Source organism: Eucalyptus grandis, chromosome 1 (assembly GCF_016545825.1).
Source record: "Eucalyptus grandis isolate ANBG69807.140 chromosome 1, ASM1654582v1, whole genome shotgun sequence".
In the NCBI taxonomy this organism is placed as follows: domain Eukaryota; kingdom Viridiplantae; phylum Streptophyta; class Magnoliopsida; order Myrtales; family Myrtaceae; genus Eucalyptus; species Eucalyptus grandis.
In genome coordinates, this window is record NC_052612.1 from 5,542,380 (window position 1) to 5,567,888 (window position 25,509).

At 38.4% G+C, this 25,509-nt stretch overlaps 2 protein-coding genes and 1 long non-coding RNA gene across 4 annotated transcripts; 2 read left to right on the forward strand and 1 right to left on the reverse strand.

The window, feature by feature from the left end:
• Positions 1 to 467: 467 nt before the first annotated feature.
• LOC120288746 lies at positions 468 to 858 on the forward strand. The gene is made up of 2 exons (XR_005546783.1): positions 468 to 599; positions 679 to 858. It is a non-coding gene; the product is annotated as an uncharacterized LOC120288746 (long non-coding RNA).
• A 109-nt stretch (positions 859 to 967) lies between these two features.
• Positions 968 to 4,708, reverse strand: LOC120288739 (MLO-like protein 1). The gene is made up of 14 exons (XM_039302883.1): positions 4,359 to 4,708; positions 4,170 to 4,227; positions 3,802 to 4,031; positions 3,278 to 3,394; positions 3,101 to 3,161; positions 2,905 to 2,999; positions 2,625 to 2,699; positions 2,421 to 2,509; positions 2,202 to 2,251; positions 2,055 to 2,095; positions 1,773 to 1,982; positions 1,617 to 1,684; positions 1,467 to 1,527; positions 968 to 1,366 (listed from the first exon to the last, which is right to left on the reverse strand). Exons 1-14 carry the CDS (start codon positions 4,479 to 4,481, stop codon positions 1,088 to 1,090), a joined length of 1,557 nt encoding a protein of 518 aa, XP_039158817.1. The 5' UTR covers positions 4,482 to 4,708; the 3' UTR covers positions 968 to 1,087.
• Positions 4,709 to 17,848: 13,140 nt separating this feature from the next.
• On the forward strand, positions 17,849 to 25,332 carry LOC104453351 (histone-lysine N-methyltransferase ASHH3). 2 transcript variants are annotated; one of them, XM_039301615.1, is made up of 14 exons: positions 17,849 to 18,217; positions 18,614 to 18,674; positions 19,168 to 19,297; positions 20,177 to 20,288; positions 21,025 to 21,124; positions 21,719 to 21,797; positions 22,303 to 22,474; positions 22,556 to 22,636; positions 22,756 to 22,927; positions 23,285 to 23,300; positions 23,400 to 23,484; positions 23,672 to 23,720; positions 23,829 to 23,912; positions 24,950 to 25,332. In XM_039301615.1, exons 2-13 carry the CDS (start codon positions 18,657 to 18,659, stop codon positions 23,898 to 23,900), a joined length of 1,086 nt encoding a protein of 361 aa, XP_039157549.1. In that variant the 5' UTR covers positions 17,849 to 18,217; positions 18,614 to 18,656; the 3' UTR covers positions 23,901 to 23,912; positions 24,950 to 25,332. The 2 variants fall into 2 exon arrangements, with proteins under 2 accessions (XP_039157549.1, XP_010066217.1); XM_010067915.3 differs by having other exon boundaries at positions 17,853 to 18,217; positions 23,285 to 23,312.
• The last annotated feature ends 177 nt before the right edge of the window (positions 25,333 to 25,509 follow it).

The following is a 25,509-nucleotide window of genomic DNA, read 5'->3' on the forward strand; positions in this document are numbered from 1 at the left end:
ATGGAGCTGCACGAGGGGATGGCAGCTGGCGGGTCAAAGATGGCGAAATTCTTTGGAGTTGTTGACTCGGTAAGCAACGCCACGTGAAGGTGGCATGAAGTGACAGCCGAGAGAGAGAAGATGGGATCGATGGTGGAACAGCAAGCTTCGGTCAACACCTAGGAACAGCTTGAAGTTAGTTGATTGGAGGGAACAAGAGTTGGTGGTGATGAGGCGTGCTGGCAAGCGGCAGAGGTTGAAGAAGAGACGGTCATGGGCGTAGGGTTTCAATTGACTGGCAGGAGGAAATCGAAGGAAAAATGAAAGAAACAAAAGAAGCCAATGAAAGAGAGAAAAAAGGTAAAACCGAAGAAGGGTCGGGGGAAATGGAATGCACGAAGATGGAGAGGGCTGAGGCGTACACGGCAAGCTCAAGAAGAAGAGGCAAAAGTCAAGATAAAATATCAATTTCATCATGACTTAGCCCACAAAAATCCACAAGATTATCCACTTGGTCTCTCTGCGACAAGATATGACTACGCTTGTATGCTGTGTCCGCTGGCAATACCAGACGAGGGTTTCAGCTTTTTCCAAGTTTCTTTTCACCTTGGAATGTTCCGGTTTGTGACACTCCTGTTTACTAGTTAATTTCATCGTTCGATCCCTTGAAAGTTAGTCATGATCGTATTTGGTGTGCAGTACTTATCTTCAATGCCGGGAGCATCTTTTTGGCACATTCCTCCAAATGTCATTCTGGTGTGCTTCTCAAATCCAGATTACCACAGCACGCTGGAGTTGCTGATGACATTCGGGGATGATATCAGTTGTGTTCTACTTGAAATAATGAGTTAGTAAGATATTCACACTGCAAATTTGTAATGGGCAGGTTGTTTTCCCAATGTGCAGCAACTGATGGTTTCAGGTTTTGTGGTCGACCGGCAATAGAATCTGACTATGCTGACTGATGATGAATTGACACAGGAAAATAATAACTGTACTCATACAGATGATAATGTACTGTACAGAACAGTCTGATAATGTACTGTACAGAACAGTCTTGCTCTTCTTAATCGATTGTTTGTGAACGGTATGTTAATTAAGAACTAATTTATGTCTTCGTCAGTGTCCGCGTCTCAGAGGAGGTTGTGGAGGTTGGAGATGGAGATTGCTCGATTTCCTGCGCTTCTACATCTCCCATTGCAGTACGATCTCTGCCATTTTTGGTCAGCTCAACTCCAACCGATCCCTGTTTTGAACCCGTTCGAACAGTAGACCCATCAGTGGCTGTTTTTCTTAAATTATTGTTCTTTTTCGCCTGCCAGGCCCAGCCAACGAGCCCCTGTTGTATGTGTTCATCAAATATCGCCTTCTTGAACGAAGTCCCCATCTTAATTACAGCAACACAAACAGATGAAAAGCACATCAGTCTCATTGTTTACCAAAATCACATGTATAATGATATAACAATCGTATGACGGAACTCTAACCTGTGTTACAATTGCGTATAGAGGTAGTGTGCTGTAACTACAAAGGAGCTGGACAAACACTCTGCAGAACATGAGCGAAATTTCGCTGTCAGGAGTCAAAGACTTGTCGTTGTAAGATGCATGGATCGAAGAGATTAGTTTCAGCCTCACCCAATGACAAGTCTCGGGATGATAAAACGGACCTCGCCCATTATGCAGGACTTGAATCTATATTGGATCTGCAGAACGGCAGAGCATTAGTCGAAGTCCTGTTTGTGCGTTGGGAATTTCCAATTTTAACTGACAATTAGCCCCACTTATCCTTACCCATATGAAGAACAAGAAAGCCAGTTCAAAGGAGTTTTGGAACAGAATGATGTGAATCAGGACGAGGACGAGCCGAGGCCGATGGAACCAGAAATGATCATCGGAAGGCTGAACGACCAAGTCCCCTGCAATCGCTATATGCCTCTGGGCAACGTCCTGGGCCAACTGAGTTATCACATGCTCCAGTTTGGTTCCAACCGCCAGCAAAAGCTGCACAGAAGCAATAAGCCATTTAGATAAGAGAACCTTCTGCGTATGAGTTAGGGATTTCCGTTTCCTTACAGTCAACGGGATGAAAGATATCCAGAAGTACGCGTGCCAACCTGCACAAATTATTCCGAGACAGTTTATTAATTGGAAATAATGTCACTAGTACAGCTTCTGCTCAACTATATGCTCTAACTAAGACAGAGTGCTTAGACAACTTACCGGCAACATTGAGCAGCAAGAAGATCACAACGAATAGCCAAAGATACCAACTGCGACGAGACGATCATTTAGTAAATAGCCTGAGGAAGAACGAGCTAAAATATTCTCCTGTTTTTATTTTCTAGCCAAAGCGTTTACAAAGTTTTCTTTTGGCGAAAATGCATGCCCAAATTCTTTCTTGAAGTAAAAGGTAAATAGCAAAAGGCAATTTCCTTTTACCTTATACCGACAACTTTCTTGAAATCAGCCTCCAGAGCGCGTATCATGTACTTGTGGAAATTGAATTTCGGATTGCCTCTACAGTGAGCCTATATAAATGAATGTAATAAATGCCAGTATTGAATTCTACTAGGATCACCTCATCATATATAGTAATCACAGGAGCTTATGGACTAAAAATTTATGTTTAGAGGAATATCGTACCATGATAAAACCCAAACGAAGCGTGGTATAATCTGACCTGGTCACAGAACCATAAAACTGCTTGATAAAGGAATGCTGCACAAACAGGAAAATGGGTCAAGAATGAGCCGAGGCCCATGAAAATTGCCTGAATATGAACTTGGACATAATAGAAGACAGCCAAATGCCACATCGAAATATCAATACACAATGCTGGATGTCTCCAGTTGTTAGCCAAGACTTCTAGTGAAAAGTAAGTTACATGAACAAGGCAGATGAAGAGGAGCCCTTCAAGACTTACCACCCATCTGAGTACAGATAAGTTCTTGCCAATGCCAAGAAAACGTCCTCTGATGAAGGTGTGATCCTGAACATTTGTGAACTTTGTTTGCATAGCTGTGCATCAATTTTGAAGTGTTTGAGACTAGAAACTCGGAATATAGTGCAGATGAATATACCACAGCAAAACTTTCCACTTTTGAATTGAATGACATTACCCTGTTTGGGGTCAAACTCCTTCTTCTGAATGGCATCCTCCCATCGCTTCCATAGGCGTAACTAAAAGCGCAGGAGATGAGATCAAGCACTTAGACAAATGATTGAAGACACATTTGAGAGATAAGAGACCAACAATGACAGATCACAGAAAGTCTCCTGGCATGACTTGAAGTTACCTGTACTCCTCCACATAGGATCGTTAACGCGCAGAAAACCACATGCACAACGGCCAGCACGAAGATGAAAATGTGCAGATGATGAAGCGCCGTGAGAGACAACAATGGCACCTTCCCCTGAAACAATAATTACAGCGTTATTCCGTCACTCAATCTCTGACTTTGCTCCATGGCTTAAGCCTCGAGGTACATTTTGTTATCTCCTTCCAAACAGATGTAAATCTCACTCGAATGGAGTCACAGCATCAGAACCGAGAAAACATCTAACCGCTGTTTCTGTATAATTTTTAATGGCACAAGCTTTTTCACGTCGAATGAGCTCTTTGACTTGGACAAAAATAATGAAAAGGGATATATAAACGGAAATGTTCATTATAAAAAATGCCAAAACACATGCGAAAGGGATGGAATCTGACTTTGATACCTTGTTATAAGTACAACCCAAAAGTTTAAACTGGGGATATATCAACAAGGAGAGAGAGGGAGAGAGAGATGAATATTTAGGATATTGAAAGCTTAGTTACCTTGCCAATGCAGTAGTCAGAGGAAGCTGCTGAATCACCGGCGAGAAGGCGGCGTCCTCCAGGAGGGAAGAAATTAGTCAGGAAATGAGCAGTGGTGCCGCTGTGCTTGTCGGCAGCTTCCTTCTTGCAAGGTAGCCACTTATCCGCGAGCTCTTCCGAAATGCAAATCTTGCCTATTCTTTCTTGGAACACAGTGAGCAGGAGCGATATGAAACCCAACAGCATTAGCTCTGCCATGAATGATCATCCGCACATAAAATTCAACAGCTTTAGAAACATAATTATGATTTCTCCGTTTATAAGGACACGTAAAATGAACCATAACATATGGTAAATGAAACAAAATCTGCTGTGTGGTTAAGGACAACCCTCTTTGATTTTCTGTAAGGCGTCAAAGAGCGGTTTCTGGTTCCTCTTCTTGAGATACTGCATTTGCCAAATCAGAGAGAGAGGAAGGTCACATATTCTCATCAGTAGAGACATGCGGAGTTATCAGACATGCCATGGTCGATGCACAAATATATCAATTCGATGGAAAAGAACGAGAAGAAAGGCACCTTGCCGGCATAATGAAGAAACCGCTCGACAGCCAGAGAAATGACGACTATCACGGTGCAAACAACGGCGAGCACCCACGTCGGCGTGAACTCCAACGTCGGTCCCTCCGCTCCTCCTGCCATCTCTCTCTCTCTCTGTTGAGAAATTTGATATGAATGTGATATGTGCGTGTCTATATGTATACGTATGTGACTAAACACGATGTGGCATGGGAGGCTGAAAGAGTATACGCTGGACTAAGAAAATGGGATGGTTGCTCTCAGATTGATCAATAAACTAGCGTTTGACTACGGTCACCAGTGGTGAAGGTAGGATTGCATGCTTGAAATGGTAAATGCCTCTGAACGTTTTGTTAGGACGTAGACCCCTTTAAAGAATACCATGTAGAAACTACATATTCTCGTCTGGTTTGACAAGACAAAACCAATCTTGGTACTCGGACAAGTTCGGATCGGAACATGTGATTGACTTGGTCTAACAAGATTGCAGTCGGTGTTTGACCTCTTAAGATTTCTCCAGTTTGGAAGTTCCTATGTGTTTTAGACCTAATCTTGCACGATTCTATCATCTTTCTATTGACATTCCACGCGAGACTACAGTTCAAGTCTAACAGAAGAAGAAGAAGAAATTACCGAAGAAATGAATGACGAACTATCAAGACAGGAGTGGGGTTCGATCAGAAGATCAGTACTATGCAGGGAATGCCAGTCGCCAAAAAATTCGCTATGAATCTGGAGAGCATGGAGTCCACAATTGATCGATCACACAAGTGTTTCTCATCCCTAGCTACCTCCCAAAAAAAAAAAAAAAAATCCACAAGTGTTGTTATCACACAACTTTTTACTGTGGACTCATTCAGAAAATCATAGAAAGAAAAATCCTAACTATTTCTTTTGTGTTCTGTGTCCACCAAGTGTAATTCCATCCCGTATATATACATAGGAAAGGTAGCCAACTTTAATTACTTACTCAAACAAGCAGATATACTTCGATTTAGTTTCCTAAACTCGAGATATATTCCCACTATTGGGGATGATCAGAGAAAAAATTCCAGCACTCTCCTGTTTGCTTAAATGTCCACCGCGTAAAATTCCATTTTCATAGATATATCTCTTGTTTGCTCTGTGTCCACCGGGTAGAATTCCATCTCATATTTATACATAGGAAAGCTAGTCAACTTAGAAAACCAACTTAAATAAGGAAATATACTTGGATTTCGTTTCTTTCACGCGCTCAAACTCGAGATATATTCCCATTATTGTGTATGATCACAAAGAAAAAGTCTCAACATTCTCTTGTTCGCTCAAATATGTCCACCGCGTAAAATACCATATTATAAATATCTACTTAGGAAAGCTAGTCATTAAAAACCTACTCAAACAAGAAAATATGCTTGGTTTAGTTTCCTTCACAAGCTCAAACTTTAGATATATACCATTATTGCATCTGATCACTAGAGAAAAAATCCCAACACTATCTTGTTTGCTCCAACTTGTCCACCGCGTAAAATTCCATCCCTCATATATACATAACGCTTGGTCATTACAATAGGACAACTAGCCAAATTAGGAAACTTAGTTAGGCCTTGTTTGGTTCAGCTTTCCCAATGGACTTTGAGCTCCTAAAGCCCCTTGGGGAAAATATTAAGTATTTGGCAAGCATTTTTGGAAGTCCATTGGCCAAATGTCAGTATTTTGGAAATGCGAGTCAACTTCTATTGTTCATCCGTTGACTTCTTCTTCTTCTTTTTTTACCGAGCATTCATCTTCCCCATATCCCAACCACCAACGGCCAGATCTGACCACTGGTGAGGCTGCTCAAGGTCCAAGGAACCTAGATTTGGCCACTAGTCAAGCTACCTGTGGTCGCGCTCAAGCACCGCCGCTTGGGCCTCGTCAATGACCAGATCTAGGCTTGCACGACCCAGGCGATGCCGCCTGAGGTTAAGGGAACCCAGGCGACACTGCCTGAGGTCGAGGGAACCCAGGCGATGCCAGCCTGGGTCGTGCGACCTCAGGCGGCGACGCTTGGGTCATGTGACCCAGACAACCTCGCTTGGGTCATGTAGACCCAAATCTAGCCTTCGGCGAGGCTTAGGCGGCGCCGCCTAAGGTCATGTGACCTCAGGCAACCTCCCCGATGGCAAGATCTTGGTTCATGCAACCTCAGCCAACCTCGCCGGCGGCCAAATCTGGTCGCCGATGATTGACTCACCATTGATCGGCGATGGAGTTTCATCGGATTTTATTTTTATCTCTTTAAAATATAATAAAAGCCATTTGCAAATGTTGGGTTTACTAAACGGTATCTACACCAAAGTCACTTTCCAATGCCCTTTAAATTATAATATGCCAAACATTCAAGCATTCCTGAAACTCCCTTTACCCCAAAAGTATTTGTATTTGGCCAAAGGCATTTCCCGAAAGCCGAACCAAACGGGCAAACGAGAAAATATTCTTGGATTTAGTTTCCTTCACAAGCCCAAACTCAAGATATATTTGCAATATTGTGGACAATATACTGAGCATGACCATCATATCATACGCAAATTTATCTTTTGGAATTCACACATAAGTCGGGTCGAAAATTGCATTTTTTTAAAGACCGAAATACCAACTCTTTCCCTAAAAGTATGCCTCAAATTATTTGGTGGGTCAAGTTTTTCTTGAGAAAATCTCTGCATTTTTTTTTTTTTTTCCATTTCTAAAAATTTGACTCGATATGAGAACGGATTTGGTTGGATTTGTGATCGGTTCACACTGCTGCTAGACTTTCATGATGATGTACTTGTCCTGTGATTTTCAAATTCGAAAATGAGCGAAAGTGATCATGAATTGTAATTCCGTATTATATAATTGCTAGAAATGAAGCAACTAAAATACTGGGTTGAATTATAATTGAATGCATGGATTATATTTTGAGTAAAGATTTAGTTGACCTAGGTGTGTTGACCTCTATTGTTGCATGCCCTTAGCATAAAATCAAGTAATCAAATCTCCACGCATCTTGCTTGTTTTATTTATCATCATACTTTTCGCACCTAAACACGGAGTTAAATATATATGGAATGACAATTTGAATTTCATCCAAAATACATAAAATCTTTCAAAAGAATGAAATGTCTGCATTGAGAATCTTTAAGATTTTTCATAACTTTTTGATACTTTAATAAATAAATAAAAAATTATTTTGAAGCTTTGGATAAAATTCAAGTAGAAGTAGAAGTTAGACAATTTTCACCAATTGTTTATCGGGACTTCGTAAAGTCAAAAACAATCTTTTAATTCCCGTTAAAATTTAAAATACCATCCGAAATTTCAAAACATGATGTGTAAATATGCACATGTCAATATAAGACTATTTTTGAGTCATCAAGTATTTTACTTTAAAAAAAAATGAAAGTGTTTTCACCATAAAATATGAGAAAAGCCAAAAGTTAAAAGTTAAAAAGCACTCGAAATAATTTACGTGGCACTTATGCTTTGATTTTTATATAGAACAAAACCAATGTAATCTTATAAAATTTTATAAATTGATATGCAAAATCATGTAAAAGTTTGTCATAACTTTTCAAAATTCCAAAGTATTTTTTTTTTTTTTTTACTTTCAACTTTCAGAGAAAAAGTCATAAAATGAAAATTGTAAAGGGTTTAATACAATAAATAAATAAAAAACCAAACTGGTACATATGTAACAGATCTACCCTCCATTAGCTTCCGTTCGATTTTTCCGCTAATTTTGCTGACGTGCTTGCTGACGTGGCAAACCAAGTGAAAATTCATAAGTTTAATACCATTAAAAACCCCAAACTGGTATATTTATGACAAATTTATCCCAAGCTAATGTATTTACGACAAATTTACTCTAAATTATTTTTTTTCAATCATAAAAAACCTAAATTGGTACACTTGCGGCACATTTACCCTCTTTCAATTTTCCAAAATTTGACTGAGTTGTGATGTCCAATCAATTTTATTTTCCGAATTACTCTAACATTGCCTCCATATCATTAATACTTAATTTTTTTTTTTTCCTTTTATTGGAATCATTATTAGAAAATATTGAAAGACTACCAAATGTGCACTTCATTTTTGTGCCGAGAGGATGCCTATTAACTAAAAGATGGACAGATCGCTTGTGTACATATAAAAAAATAAGTGCACATATTGTGGTTGCTTCACTCGTTTTTGGTTTGTGACAAACTTGGCTTTATGTTTATATGTCTTAGCCCCACATGGTTTACTACTTGTCCACAATCTGTTTGTATGCTTACATATTACTCTTGTTTTGCTGGTCATTCGTGTTAGTCCATGTCCTTATTAGCGTTACGTAGTCTTTCCTACCTTAAGTGTGTCAAAATTTTAACATGGAACTTGCATGTGAATGGTACGAGTGACTTATACATCACATGCTCGTTGAAATGCCGGAACCAAAATCACTTATGTTTGTTACTAATTTCAGGTGTACTTTGAGTGTGATTATTTTGTATATGTGCGCAAGCGATCTGTCCATCTTTTAGTTAATGGGCATCTTCTCGGCACAAGAATGAAGTGAACATTTGGTAGTCTTTGAATAGTTTTCTAATAATGATTCCAATAAAAAGAAAAAAAAATCAAGTATTAATGATATGGAGGCAATGTTAGAGTAATCCAGAAAATAAAATTAATTGGACATCACAACTCGATCAAATTTGGGAAAATTGAAAGAGGGTAAATGTGCCGCATGTGTACCAATTTAGGTTTTTTATGATCGAAAAAATTAATTTATGATAAATTTGTCGTAAATATACCAGCTTGGAGTAAATTTGTCATAAATATACCAGTTTGAGGTAAATTTGTCATAAATATACCAGTTTGGGATTTTTAATGATATTAAACTTATGAATTTCCACATGGCTTGCCACATTAGCAACCGCGTCAGCAAAATTAACAGAAAAATCGGACGGAAGCTAACGGAGGGTAGATTTGTCACATATGTACCGGTTTGGGGTTTTTGGTTGTCAAAAAAATAGTTTATGGCAAATTTGTCACAGATGTACTGGGGTTTTTTTAGGGTATTAACCCAATTGTAAAAAGCTGGAAAAATCTCCAAAGATTTTTAAGTCAACAAACCAGTGTCTTTTCTTTCGGAGGGGGGGGCGGAAACCGAACTAGGGACAGTAGCAACTTCAGGGGTAAGAATCAGGACAGCGACGTGCGTAACTATTCCAGGATTTTCATGAGAACCACTGTAGACGACCAAATAAATCAATAACGATTATCGTTGGATAATTAAATATGTGAAGAAAAACTTTTAACTAAAAAATCAATTTTAAACACGAATTTTACTCGTTTGACTTTAAAGGTATAAGACTATTTTCACACTAACGTTGAACCTAGCAATACACATAAAGAGTCGCACAAATTTTGTTTTCCTTAAAAATATAGCAATGAATCATTTTTGGGTATCACAATTTAACCTATTTTTGAACATCCCTTTCATCATTTGTCGCATCAGTCTTGCGAAGTGGCTTTTCCAACTTGGCTAAAATTTACTAAATGGAGAAGAAGTCAGACAAAGACGAGACTTCTACGAAGTCCCTCTTCATGGCTCGCTGCGGATAGGGACACGCCAGGCAAAACCCACCTCAGTTAGGCCTGTGTAAGCATCGAGTCAATCGATCCTTCCATTTTTGAAGTTGGTCGGCTACATACGGTCGTGTCTTTCATCGCACATTGCACATTGATAACTGCATGATCGCGTTGACGCAAGAAATTTTCCTTGTCGAAAACATATGATGGAACGAGTCGTTATCATGATCGGTTCCCGAATCACTCATCCGCTTTCTCATCACCCATCTATCCTCGACCCCGCTCTCACTTTCCTTTCGCTCTCATGGGCAAAACCCATATTCATGTGTTCACTTAAGGGGGAAGGGGGAAAGAAGAGGAGGATGACGCATTGTACACAATATCATGACCCATTCTTACTAATTGTCACTATTTTCCGTGGGATTGAATCGTTTCAAATATCTTTACTAAGTGGTAGAGATTATCTCAATTATAAGGTGGTAAATATATTGTTAAGACATAAAAGTACACTGTGAAATACGAAATTTAATAAGTAAAACGATTTTAAAAAACGTATTTTTGCAAGCATGAGGTTTGGGCCTAAGACACGAGGCTTAGTTGCGCCTAATGTAACAGCGTTTTGTGTGCGTGATTTTTGAGAATCTAAGGATTTATGGGGATGGAAATGAGAACATTTTTCATATTTTGTTAGCATTAAGATTGTTTTGTAATGGGATGAAAGTGTGTGTCTTCTGAAATATATATAGTATGATTTCGAGAATAGGGGACGCAAAATTGAGCTTTGAAATTCAATGATACAAATTTTAATTTAAAAGTTAATCGAGGATAATTATTTTAACTACCCAATTCTTCAGTGGGGGCTAATTAAGCCCAGTTCTTCAAGAATATTGTCATATTCAAGCAGTATGTTTATATTAGAAATAGAATTCTCTTTTAAAACTCAAATAAGATTTTTCTCCTTTATATTGAAAAAAAAAATAACGAAGGTTAATAGTTATTTCTCGCTTTTTATTTTTCACAAATACCCTTCAAATATGTAATACCCATTTATTGAGTAACCACACATTTTATTTCCATGCATAGCCACCATTTTATCTCACTTTTTACCATTATCTATTTATATCTATATACATGTTCAAGCCCAAAGGGAGGTTCATCTCATTTATGGCTTTTTGACATCACCATTGCATAAATTACTAATTATTAAAAGAAAAATGGCTCCGTTTTGTTCTCCACTTTAATTTATTTTTCTTGTCAAAAACCTTTCAAAGGTAAGCCTCTAAAACCTTCATAAATAGAAAACTACCCATGACTTTTCAAATTAAAACATTATCAACTGCCCAAAAAGAAAAAATAAATTAATCATATCAAACAAGAAATCTTATTTGTCTCACTTTTAAGTTTGCATTATATTAGGTCAATTTATTGAGTAACCATCCACTTTCTTGCAAAGCATAATTACCATTTTTTCTCACTTAGCACAAGCACGGATATCGTACTGGGCATCCTCAGTTATATTGAGAAATCAAATAAAATATTATATATATGTTTGCCTTACAATTTTTAGTAGTTATATATTGGCTCTCTACACGTGTGAACATGATACGGTCGTGTGCTCGTGTTAGATACGATCATGCATGATACGAAATTGAAAGTGAGACTGTTTCCACATTTTCAATTTGAATCTTATTAAGTAAGAAGTGTTTTTTTGTCTCACTTTTAACTTTGCACTATATAATGTCAATTTATTAAGTAACCATTTCTTTCTAAGCATAACTACCATATTTGTCTCACTTTGCACAAGTACCGATATAGTACCAGACATCCTCAACCATATCGAGAAATTAAGGCAATATTATTATGTATATATGTACTTAACCTATAATTTTTCGAAGTTAAATGCTAGCTCTCTACACGTGCACACGTGCATACATGATATGTTTGTGTGCACATGTTTGATACAATTGTGCACAATACGAAATCGAAAGTGAGAGTCGTTTCCACATTTTCAATTTGAATTGCATTAACTAAGAAGTTTTAATTCTCTCACTTTTAACTTTGTATAATGTTGATTTATTGAGTAACCACCTACATTCTTTCTAGGGAAAAAGCCACGAAAAACCCCGAACTTTGCCCAAAGTGACACATTTACCCCAAACTTTTTTTTGTGACGTGAAAAACCCCGAACTTTGCCAACCGTGACACATTTACCCCAAACTCTTTTTTGTGATGTGAAAAACCCCGAACTTTCGTTACGTGACACATTTACCCCAAAATTAGAGGGCATTTTGGTCTTTTCATTTTTAAAAATTTTTAAAATTTTTTTTTTCTCTCTCCCCTCCACCGGCTGGCCGGCGAAGGGAAGCCGGCATCCGGCGAGGGCTGCCCTCGCCGGCGTCGGGCTGCCCTCGCCGGCGTCGGGCTGCCCTCGCCGGCGTCGGGCAAGGGTCACCCTCGCCGGCGTTGGGCTAGGGTGGCCCTCGCCGCCTCGGCGAGGGCCGGCCTCGGCTAGGCGGCGGCCCTCGCCGGCCTCGGGCGAGGGCCGCCCGCCTGCGTCGGGCGGGGGGTGCCCTCGCTGCGTCGGGCGAGGGTGTCACCGCCCTCGCCGGATCCGGCGAGGGCCGTCCTGCCCGTCGCCGACGAGGGCCGCCCTCTCGCTGCGTCGGGCGAGGGTGTCCCTGCCCTCGCCCGACGCCGGCGAGGTCGCCGGACGCCGGCTTCCCTCCGCCATGGCCGGCAGAGGGAAGAAGAAGAAAAAAGAAAAGGAAAAAACAGAATAAAAAGACAAAAATGCCCTTGATGGGGTAAATGTGTCACTTTGAAGAAAGTTCGGGGTTTTTTGGCTTTTTCCCTTCTTTCTAAGCATAACTACTATTTTTGTCTCGCACAAATGCCGATATCACACTGGGCATCCTCAACCATATAGATAAATTAAAGTAGGGGTGTGGCTTTTTTAGTACCGGAGAAACAAGTTTCTTTTCTAGGATTATTTTGTTTTCCCTTCAAACCTAACACAAATAATTTGATTACACACAAAGGAAACTATCAAAGTTTCGTCTATGAATAACTCGATATTAAGTGAACCATGCGCTTCTCCGATTTTGGTCATATGGGATCTTCCACCTTTTGGGTGGATTAAAATGAATATTGATGGAGCATCTAAAGACAATTTGCTGAGAAGCATAACTTTGGGTTTTGTGATTAGAACTCAACTTTGCAAAACAAATTGGATTTCATAGGATCATCATTAAGATTGACTCTAGAACTGTCATGGATTTTCTTAGTCCAAAGCTTAGATTAATAATGTTGGCCCCACTTTTCTTAAAGATATAAGAAGATTGCTAATTTCTCTCCCTCTTTCTGAGTTTAAAGTGTAATATAACTTTTAAAAAAGAAATTGTTGTGGTAATTGGCTTGCTAATCTTGAGATCCACAAACGCTTGAATACTAATTTCTTTTCATTATCTTGTACAGAGTTACTTTATGTTTTATTACGTGACAAGAAAAGGATGGTAGATTTACGATGTTAAGTTTTTTATTTGTCTTTAGCTTTTCTTATACCAAAAAAAAAAAGACAATATTATTATTTATATAAATATTTAACCCATACTTTTTTGTAACTACATAATAGCTCTCTACACGCGCTTGCACAACATCGTTGTGTGTGTGTGTTAGATACGATCGTGTGCGGTACGAAATTGAAAGTGAGATCATTTCCACATTTTCGATTTGAATCATATTAACCAAGAAGTATTAATTATCGCAATCTCACTTTTATCTTTGCACTATATAATGTCAATTTATTTAGTATTTTCTTTCTAGCCATAACTATTATTTTTGTCTCACTTTGCACAAGTACCGATATCGTACGGGACATCTGAACCATATTAAGAAATTAAAGACAATATTATCATGTACATATATATATATATGTGTGTGTGTGTGGGCGCGCGCGCGCTCGCGCGCGTGTTTAACCTAAAACTTTTAGCAGCTACATACTAGCTCTCTACACGGGTGTGCAAGACACAATTGTGCGCGCATATCAAATAAGATCATGCATGGTATGAAATCGAAAGTGAGACCATTTCCACATTTTCGATTTGAATTTATTAAGCAAGAAGCATTATTTGTCTTAGTTTTAACTTTTCACTATTTAATATCAATTTATTGAGTAACCACCCGCTTTCTTTTTAAACATAACTACTATTTCCGTCTCTCTTTAAACAAGTACCGATATTGTAAGTCACCGATATCGAGAAATTAAAGACACTATTATTCTATACATATTTTATATTTATATATATATATATATATATATTTAATCTTTAATTTCTAACAACTACATATTAGCTCTTGACACGCGCATGTGGTACGATTGTGTGCACGTGTTAGATACGATCATGCATGATATGAAACCGAAAGCGAGGCTTGCTTCCAGATTTTCAATTTGAATCATATTAATCAAGAAGCATTATTTGTCTTACTTTTAACTTTATAGTATTCAATACCAATTTATTGAGTAATCGGTTGCTTTCTTTTTAAGCATGATCACCGTTTTCGTCTCGCTTTATATAAGTATCGATATTATATATCACCGATATTGAGAAATTAAATACGCGATTATTCTATACATATATGTTTAACCTTTAATTATTAACGGTTATATATTAGCTCTTGTCACGCATATGCATGACTACGATTGTGAGCATGTGTTAGATACGATCATGGATGATATGAAATCAAAAGCGAGGCTCATTTCCACATTTTTTATTTGAATCATATTAAGCAAGAACCATTATTTATTAGGGGTGAGCAGCGGTTTAGGGTCGACCCTGGACCGACCCTGGACCGGCAGACCCTGGACCGGCCCAACCCTACCGGTCTTGGTATGGTTCCCAAGGGGACTAGGTCGGTCCTTAGTCCTGAAATTCCATGACCAACACCGTGCGGGTTGGTCATCGGTCCTAAGAGTTTTGGATTGATCTAACCCGGACCAACTCGTATATTATATTATATTATTTTAAATTTTTATATATTCAAACCTAAGTAAATATCTATTCTAAAAAAAAAACCTAAGTAAAATGATGTTAAAGCTGTTGACTCCTCAGGCTCACACTCATGGACATACGACATCCAAAAGGCATGAAGTTTACGCCGTCAAGGTCTTCACGGCGTCCTCCTCCATAGTCCAGTATGTTCTTTACCGTGAGGACCAAGGAGTCCTCATAGTCATGAACTCGCAACGTCCAAAACAGCCCGAGGTTTACGCCGTAAATCTCATCACGGCTTCCTTCTCCAAAGTGCGTTCACTTCCATTATGTCTTCTTTGTTCTTCAATTTTGCATATGGTGTTTTGAATATTAAAGATAAATGATTACAAGAACTTTCCATCTTGTCCCATATCTTGATGAGCGGTTTAGCAGGTACGAAATTTCCATTATTGTGTTATCTTATATTTGTTGAATATGTATTGGTATTTATAGTTTAGTTGCACAATGACGTATTGTCAATGGATGTGTAATTTGAATTTATAGGTTTGCTTTTTTAGGGAATATAAAAAACAAGACGAAAAAAATTATTGATCGGTCCCGAGTTGACCCTGGAATCGGACCGAACCCATTGGGTCAGTTCGGTCTTTAGTCCCAGGCTCAATAGGGTCGGACTTCGGTTCTAAAAATTGAGGACTGGCACTGTACGGGTTGGTCCTAGGGTTAGGGAGTGGCCTGGACCAACCCGGACCATGCTCACCCCTATTATTTATCATACTTTTAACTTTCCAATATTAAATATCAATTTATTGAGTAACCGGCTACTTTCTTTCTAAGCACGATTATCATTTTCATCTTGCTTCACAGGTATCGATATTATACGTCGCCGATGTCGAGAAATTAAAGACGCTATTATTCTATACATATATGTTTAACCTTTATTTCTAATGGTTACATATTAGCTCTAGACGTGTGCATGCATGACATGATTGTGCGCGTGCGTTAGATACAATCGTGCACAATACGAAATTGAAAGCGAAGCTCATATCGACATTTTCGATTTGAATCATATCAAGCAAGAAGCATTATTTGTGTCGCTTTTAACTTTGCACTATATAATACCAATTTATTGAGTAACCACCTACTTTGGGAGTGCATGACAACCTAAAATTTATATTCGGAAATAGTTTTTCCGTTAGGGCACTGCTTTTACGGAAGAGAAATCCGTTTGATAAACTTCTTCGTTTTTCTATTTGGAATAGATTTCTATTCCGAAATAGGTTTGGAAGAGAAATTAGAAGCTAAAATTTTTTACTTCTGATTTCTAGAAGAGTTTTCTAATTTCTCTCACTAAACCCTAATTTTGATGAGTCCTCCCTCATCTCCTCTACGTCTTTGCCTCCTCCTCTTCCTCCGCCTATCCTCATTTTATTATAAATAAAAATAAACATATTCATTTTATTCATTTAAAAATAAAAATAAATTTATTAAAATAAATAAATTATTTTTATTTATCATTTTTAGTTTATTAAAAATAAATTTATTAAATTTATTGAAAATAATTTATTTATGATAAATAAAAATAAATCATTTTTATTTGCCTTAAGTGTTTTGCCAAATAAAATTATTTTTATTTTTTATTTTCATTCATTTTAAAATAAATTTATTCGTAAAATAAAATAAAATAAAATAGAATAAGTTTATTTTTATAATTTTATTTTAAAATAAAATGATATTTTTATTTTATTTTTTTATGATTTATTTTATTTTATTTTATTCATTATTTTTTTGTTACTAAATCATTTTTATTTTTATTTTTTATATTAAAGGTCGTCGGTCGTCACCGCCGTCCGAAAGGAAGAAATTTTGTGTCGTTATCAAACGAATTTCTATTTTTAGAGTAGAAATTTTGTGTCGTTATCAAACGGTTATTTTCTTAAACTCTTTTAGAAATAGAAATAGAAAAATCTATTTTTGTTCCATAAATAGTTTAGGCAGAATGGTTTGTCATGCGCACCCTTTTTTACTAAGTATGACTACCATTTTCATCTCGCTTTACTCAAGTAATGATTTTGTACGTCGCCGATATCGAGAAATTAGAGATGTTATTATTTTATCCATATATGTTTAACCTTTAATTTCTAATAGTTACATATTAACTGTCAACATGCACATGCATGATACGATAGTGCATGCGTGTTAGATACGATCATGCATGATACGAAATCGAAAGCGAGACTCGTTTCCACATTTTCGATTTGAATCATGTTAGATAAGAAGCATTATTTGTGTCGCTTTTAACTTTGCACTATATAATACCAATTTATTAAGTAACCACCCACTTTCATTCTAAGCATGACTACCATTTTTGTCTCCCTTTACACAAGTACTGATGTCATACCTTACTGAGATCGAGAAATTAAAGACCCTATTATTTCTAGACATATACATTTGACCCAAATTTTCCAGCGATTACATACTAGTTCTCGACACGCGCGTGCATGATACGGTCCGACTGCGCAGGTGGGCACTAGATTTGACCTGACTACGCATGCGTTGGATATAATAATGCTTAATACAAAATCGAAAGCGGTACCCCTTTTTTGCACTTCCAATTTGACTAATTAATAATGCAGATATAGGAAGTTCTTAATCTTATCTAATAAATCCCAATATATTACTCTTTTTTTGGGCAGTAATTTATGATATTACCTTTTTTTTTGGGCAGTATAACTTAAATAAGTTTGCGCACGCGCGGGGTGCGCGCGTGAGAAGTTAATTCAGCGACGCGGTAGATTTGAAAAAAGTACAAAAAAGGGAGACAGGACAATTTTCGATTTTTATCCCCCTCTTCTTCCTCCCTTCCTTTCCCGCTCGCCCCCTCCACCGACGACGCTGCCGCCAACCGCCGCTGCTCCGCCACCTCCGCCGCCGCCGAGCTCCGGCCACCACCACCGCCTCCGCCCCCCGCCTCCCCCGGACGACGGAGCCGCCGTCCCGCCTCCGTCCGCCCCCGTTTCCCGGCGTGCTCGACTCCTTCGAGCCTCGCGGCGGTTTTGGACCGGCGGAAACGAGGGCTTTTCTTCGCCGCGCGCGCCCCCCCGAAGTGACGGTTGACGGCGGCGAAGGCTCCTCGTCCGACGGGGAGCGGCCCCGGTCGGACACCGGCGCGGTCCGCCCGCCCTTCTGCTTTCCCCCGTTTCTTCTAGTCTCCGATCGGGTTGCCCGCTGTCAGTGAATTGCGGGGTTGGTTTGTCGTCCACTCCGGCGGAAGCGCGGAGAACGGCTCCGGGGATTCGGGTGAGTAAATTCAAGTTGCTGCATCTTCGGTTGGTTGTTTCTTCTTACTTGTTTGCAAGTCAACGTCGGTTCTTGAGATCCGCCGGGATGTCTCTGTTCTCGCCTTCTGCTTGTGGATGTATGTGAATTGTTCTCATTTAGGGCTTTTTGGCCGGGATCCTGTTGGGCGTTTGAATGTCATGGTCTTTTTTTTTTTTTTTCCAGTTTGTTTTGTTGTGCAGTTTGAATGTTCAATGGTGATTGGTTTGGCCGTTTGGGTTCTTTATGATTGTATGAATTCTTTGACTTTTCCAATTTTTGATCTTTTAAGTATTCCGCTGAGCCGTTGCATTGCACGAACTTTCCTTGTGACGTATCTTTCGGACTTAGCATTTGCTTTTGCTCCTATTTGTGCAGAGTATTGTCGTTGGGAAGTCTGGTGCTGAGGCTATTTGAGTCAATGCCCGTCACTAAGAAGGTTTTTCAGAAGCTTTTGCATTTTTTGTACCCGTCCTTATCGGCGCATCTAGGTTCTAGGCATGCATAAATTTTTGCAATGTTGTGAAGGAGAGATTTTGAATATCTGGAATTTATTGATGGTTTGATACGAAATGGAGTGCAATCACGTAAGATTTTTTACATAGCTGACCGCACTTAGCGGCATAAGGATTGGTTATTGTCAATGTCCTTGTGACGGCAGTGAAAAATTATTCCTTGACAGGGCATATCCTCTATAAAAGATGATGCATCTATTTTATCCTTAATGGATGTCACACTTTTAAGATCTTGATGCTTGAAATTGTTTTTCCCGATGTCTATAAAAAGAACAGTGACCACATACCATCTTTTGATGATGTTTTTCTCCCCAAAATGAAAGGAAGGTCTGTTGGTCTGCGGTCCATTTCTCTTTAAGCTTGGATGTGATGTTACGATTGAAATGTATTTGATAGTACTGTTTTCTCTTGCATTAGAATTCAGAATGTAGCCAGATCGGGCAAGTGTTTGGCAAGTTGATGAAGCAGATGGGGACTCCTAAGGACTTTGAACTTCCAGAATGGTTCACTAAGGAGAAGCCCGCACCATACAGTTTTATAAGGCGCAGTATCCACTAGTGAAATGCAGTTCTTGCTATGTTCTCCCTTCACATTTCATGTCTAAGTGATGCTATGTACTGTCGATGATATTAATTTGAGTAATTAAATTGCATTCAAAGGGGTATGAGGTGGGTAGCAATTTTTTTCAAAACGAGCAACGTGAGATTAGAGTGACTCACAACATTGGCTGCTATCTACCCGTTTGTGATGTTTCTGAAAGCAGACTAGATTCTTTACAAAATAAGCAGAACAACAGGTGAGTCTAACAGCTGATGAAGGACAGATATGGTCTTCTCTTTTGTTGTTGACTTCACTCAAATCAAAGCTCTTTTACTACTGATCCTGTGGTGAATTAAATGATTCCATAGTCTAACTCAAAGTTAAATCTTATAACATCTTACTTGTAGGAAGCATACAAAAGGTTGTTTAAATTTTGGAGTTCATTTTTTAAACCTTTCATGTTAATTTTTATTACCTCCTGGGTCACTTTAGTTTTTAAAAGAAAAGACTACTGCATCTTTATTAAGACTAATTAAGGAATTCAATTTTTTGGGTGTCTGTTGGGAGTCATGCTGCATGGGAGGATAGGAGCAGCAAATAGCTCTCTTTTGTCATCTTGGAATTTTTCTCTACTTCCTGCCCAAATTATATTCTATCATATGAAAAACATTTTAGTTTGCTTGGTTGTGATTCAATTCACCTCCTTCCCTCACCCTTGTTTACCAAATTTGATGGCCGCAACTCATTACTTCCTCAATTTCCCTCCTTTCCATCTTAATTATTATATTCAGTTGCTCCCTATGGACTTTATTATGCTGGATTATATGTGTGAACTTTCCTTTGGAGTCTCCTGGACATTGTGCTGTGTTGACTTGACTAATGGAAGACATATATCTCACAAAGAAGATGAAGAGGCGTCTTGACGATGATGGCATATTTTGCTCTTGCAGCCCATCTCCTGGTTCTTCCGTTGTGTGCAATAAAGATTGCCATTGTGGGTAAGAATTCATCCTTCTCTCTGACTTGGGTGCAGTCAAAGTCTTTACTCTAGCTGTGATGCTTCTAATTAGTAAAATCCATGTAAGAATATGGTCTTTCAAGTCTCATAATTATTTGTTGCCAGTGCATGTCGACAAATTAATGAGCTACTGATACTTAAATTGACTGTCAAGTTTGATTTATGAAGCTACTAATTTTCTGGCGATGACATGTTGCAGTTTCGTGGTTCTCTTAGGCAGACAACAAAAATGATGCTCTAGTCAATACAAGTTTCATCTTTGGGTTATCTAGCACGTTATTCGGTGTCTATAGCCATGAAATGACTCAAAATAATGTAGAGAATTGGCTTGAGTAGTTCTTCCTCTAGCTTACTGCAAGAGTTAGATGAGAATCTGTGATTTTGAATTGGTTATGCTCATGCAGAATATTGTTTCTTACAATTGGGCGAAGTTGTGCCTGGACTTGAGATCGAGCCTCTTTTTCTATTTTCGGTAATGCCCCCTTCAGTATGAAGATGTGCAATTTTCCTTCCTATCCTATATCTAAGGATGACGACCTTAACCGACCTCACATGGATTGTTTGCTAACAATTATGTGTATCAACCATTTATAGTCAGCTACCTTTAAGAACAATAAGTGTCTTTGGACAGTATATGGCTAATGATCATCTGCGAACCAGAAATTTTTAACCCAATGTGATTTCATGAATTAAAGGTGAATGCTTTCTATATACAGGATGCTGCTCTCTAGCTGCTCCTCAGGATGCAAATGTGGAAGCTCGTGCATTAATAAACCTTTTCAAAATCGGCCGATGAAGAAAATGAAACTTGTGCAGGTATTCCTTTTATACGAGGTGATTATAAGAGCATGGAAGATGATCTTATAGTTGCCAACAGGAAATTTACTAATGCTATTAATCTATTGAACTCATTGAGAAGGCAACCGGATATAGTCAACTCCGCTATTTTCCATGACCTAATTCTTGCAGTGTATTGGCATAGCCTGAGGATAAAAGTGGGCCCCATGTCTGGGATTCAGAGTGTTGGCATGGACTATATTGTGTATTTTATTTAAACATAGCTCAGCAGATAGGTATATTTATGAGTTTGCTTAATGTGGAATGTGATATAATACAATTGTTTCTGCCCGGCGATTTTCTTGTTTTACTGCTGGATATTCAATTTGTTGTTATATCTGCTCTTCTGCATGACGGCAAAAATGTTTTTCTTTTTAATTTTTTCCATCTTGGTTGTTTTAACAGCTCTACTATACTCAAGACTTGTCAATTTTTCTTAAAGTAGGCATTGTTCTTTCATGTCTGTCAACCTACAGGAACTGCTTGGTCATGTGTTCATATTCTAACCTGAATTTATAATGCTTTCGTTATAAGCCACGTGATATGCTAAATTTAAGTTATCCATGGGTGTAGACCGAAAAATGCGGTTCTGGAATAGTAGCAGATGAAGATATCAAGCAGGGGGAGTTTGTCATTGAATATGTTGGAGAAGGTAAGGCCTTAAAGTTGCTGCTGAAGATTGTATGTTCTTTGGAAAGTAAAAATTTTAAAGACTCTATTCATACCTTTTGTTCTTTTTGGGTAATTATATTGTGCCAAAATTGCCTGCTTCCCAGAATACAGAAATGATGTTATTAGATATTCCAACTTTTTGAGTTTTGAGGAAACAAAAGTAAAAATGGGCAATCTATAGATACTAATTGTTAATCTGAAGTATCAGTATAAGAAGAATGTTGATTTTTTTTCACTTGAAAAATTATTTTTAAAGTACAATAACTTTTGTAAGTAAAAGCTGCTGTGGAAGATTTTTATGTTTTATCTTCAGAAGCAACGTTTTGAGAGCTCTGGAGCTCTTCCAGATGTGTAGTAACTTTTGGTTACTGTCTGTTTATTTTACCAACTTACATTGTCTTCTTGGGTATGCCTTTTGAACTGACCTCTTTAAATAAACCAATTGCTTAAAAGATTAAGCAGCATGTTGATCTTCTTTGATGCAGTCATTGATGACAAAACTTGTGAAGAAAGGCTTTGGAATATGAAACATCGGGGTGAAACAAATTTCTACCTGTGTGAAATAAATCGAGACATGGTAATTGATGCGACATACAAGGGAAACAAGTCGAGATATATCAACCATAGTTGTTGTCCCAATACTGAGATGCAGAAATGGTTTTCCACTCATTCTTTTTCCTTGCTTGTATTCCACTTTGCTCATAGGAAAATACAGCATGTTAAACTTTTTCTTAACAGGATAATCGATGGTGAAACGAGAATTGGTATTTTTGCGACTCGCGACATCAAAAAGGGCGAGCATCTTACCTACGATTATCAGTATGAAGACTTTCATTATGCTTTGGTGTTATATCAGGAGCATCCTGTTTTTCTGTGCTATTTTGTAAGAACGGTCTTAAATTTCTTAGATTCTTGTAGCATTCTAATATGTCTAGCAGGTTTGTCCAGTTTGGTGCAGATCAAGATTGTCACTGTGGCGCTGTAGGTTGTAGGAGAAAGCTTGGTGTCAAGCCTAGCAAGCCTAAGATGTGTTCAGAAGCAGCGTTGAAGTTAGTGGCATGCCAGGTTGCAGTTTCTCCCAAATTGGAGGGAGTCTTACCCAGAAATGATGTATGTACATGCCACTCGTTGGTGATAAATTCTTGTAGCACTTTACACATTCTCCTGGTTTTACAAGGGCTTAAGTTTGAGATTTTGTGAAATAATACGTGGGGAGTTCAAAGTTCAAGGAAAAGGAACATTTATTCTTGTAGAACTTTACACATTATTTGAGTTCCTGTCTATGGACATATTTTTATCTATAAAATAGCTTTGGCATCCTTATTTTATTCTCTTTCTGGAGGTATATCTCTTGTACTTCCCTCCAAATACTTGTTTTCATCTTCTTTTTTAAAATTATATTGTGCACATCACATTTTTTTCACTAGATCAGACAGTAGTCTGACTTCTTGTTATTGATTTTGGAAGGTTTGCCAGAATGGAGGTCTGCATGCAGGTTTTGCAAACTTTTCTCTATATAGTTTTGCTAAAGCTTTTAAATCGCCATCATCCATTTTCTCAAGTTGATTTTTTTTTCTATTAGGAAATTCAAGGTACATTCGCTGTCAACGATCTCCTCACAACTGCGTAGGGGAAGTCATCAGAATTACTCGTCCAATGAATGAGAGGTTGGTTAGTCTTTCTTGATCCAGTTTACTTGAACCATTCTTTTTTCATTGATTTATTCTCTTTTTCTTTCCCTTGTCTGCAATGACAAAATGGTGAATTTCAAAGTGAATTATATGACAGCCTGGTCACGTTTATTTGTTTTCTACTGTATTTCCTTATGTAAATTTTGTCTGATTTGATCTCCAGGACTTTTGGGATTATCAGACGCTTTGATAACTTTTCCAGGAAACATTCTGTAAGATCAAGTCCCTTTTAGTATAATGAAATCTACTGCATAATCAAGTCTTAGTATATAATGGAATCTACTGCATGATTTTAATGTGAAACCACTTGGTTGCTGCAGATAATGTTTGAAGATGGTGCTGTCGAATTTCTTGATATGTCAAAAGAAGATTGGGAATTTGTGACTTTGTAACCATATGTATCGGTAAGTATTCTACTTAGCCTGTTACTATTATGCTATCTGTATTTCTGAGTAAACAATTTTTTTGGCATGTGATTAGTATGTTTTAGCCTTAATTTTTTCAAGTGCATGCTTCCCATGTTAAGCAATCTCTAGAATAAGGAACTGATAATGTATGGGAAGCAGATTCTCCACGATTGATAAAGATCTTTGTGGCACTGAAGTTAAAAAAAAGTGTTTGAGATGACAAAATAAAGAAGCCTGTCATTTTAATCTACAAAAGGACACAATCTAGCTACTCAGATGTTTGTCTGAAATTGGTTCGTAATCTGCGATGAGATTATGCTTTGCTGCCAATGCTAGTTTTTGGATGCAGAATGTCTTGGTGAGATGTCATTTAATTGATTATAGACTGTGTTGCTTGGGCTTGTTGCTCTGCCGCCTGCCCCCTACTGTATGGTAGCATTGTCAACACTACAATAGTGTGGTTAGACGATCTGTGTTCCCCAAAAAAGAGCACTAGAACTTGTATGTTATTAATGGGCCAAATACTGATCCACAGGGTTAATATTCTTGATCATGTGAACTTCTCTAAATTAGAAGCTGGAAATGAATTTGTTGTCTTTGGTAGAAGGAGCAAATACTGATTCACGTCTAGATTACTATTTGTCAATAGGGTTCCCGGACTATTAATGAACTGTCCTCTATTGGACATATAGTATACCCTTTATTTCATGGCTAGAGCAATTTATTCTTCCATCTAAAGGGGTAGTTGAACTTGCCTCAAAATGCTTCCTCGGTGACTGTATCTGGCTTAAATTTAAGCAGGAAGTTCCTCTATTTTGTTCTTACAATGCTCCTCTTTCGAATTATCGGTTGATTGTACGAGTAATAATGCTCTACGTTTGTTTTTTGTGTTTCCTTGTGATACTTATGTGGCACGTTTTCAAAAGAAAGTAACTTGTCTTCCCGCATGTGCCCCTTGCTGATTGGAGCATGCTGTTCTTCCAGCCCCCGCTTTGCTGCTGCTGATGGGCTAACCTTTCCGAGCTGAATTTCAGGTCGTGGACTATTCGAGATCGACGATGCTCAAAACCAACTCCCCATGCTACCTGCAATGAAGAGTGTGCATAAGCAGTTCTGGCAGGATGCATGAGAATATCGTGCCGACCTCACCCAATGCATATGCGTCCGAGATGAAAATCCCATTCTCTCTCTCTCTCAAGAATGTTGTTGTACCAGTTGTGTAACAAGTAAAATTACTTTGGTTACCATTGTTAAAGTTCGATTCCAGCAAACTTTAGGTCTCTAATTTGATTGACGATCCGGGGAGCACCCCGGTCTGTGACATTAGGTGAGATAGCAATAATTGGATTAGAAAGCCGTTTTCCTTTCTGTGATGCATCTGCAATTTTTTGGCTCTGTACAGGCTGAACTTTTTCAACCCAGTTGAACCTGAAGCCTCGTTACTTGTTTGACCACCTCTTCTTCCACCCACCCCCTCTCTCTTTCTCTCTCAAAGGGAAGGTGGGTTGGTGTGCCGCCCTCTTGCCAACAACCCCCACGAGAATTTTCAAATCTTCTCCGGCGGAATCGGGGGACGCAATCATGACCGCGTCGG

Excerpts from the sequence above, each read along its gene's own strand:
- LOC120288739 (XM_039302883.1), bottom strand. The coding sequence starts at position 4,481 with ATGGCAGGAGGAGCGGAGGGACCGACGTTGGAGTTCACGCCGACGTGG. Across the intron at positions 2,510-2,624 it reads TTCGTTTGGGTTTTATCATG|GCTCACTGTAGAGGCAATCC; the intron begins GTACGATATTCC and ends TCATTTATATAG. Across the intron at positions 2,252-2,420 it reads AAGAAAGTTGTCGGTATAAG|TTGGTATCTTTGGCTATTCG; the intron begins GTAAAAGGAAAT and ends GTCTCGTCGCAG.
- LOC104453351 (XM_010067915.3), top strand. Across the intron at positions 19,298-20,176 it reads ATACAGTTTTATAAGGCGCA|ACATATATCTCACAAAGAAG; the intron begins GTATCCACTAGT and ends GACTAATGGAAG. Across the intron at positions 22,637-22,755 it reads CATCTTACCTACGATTATCA|GTTTGTCCAGTTTGGTGCAG; the intron begins GTATGAAGACTT and ends TATGTCTAGCAG.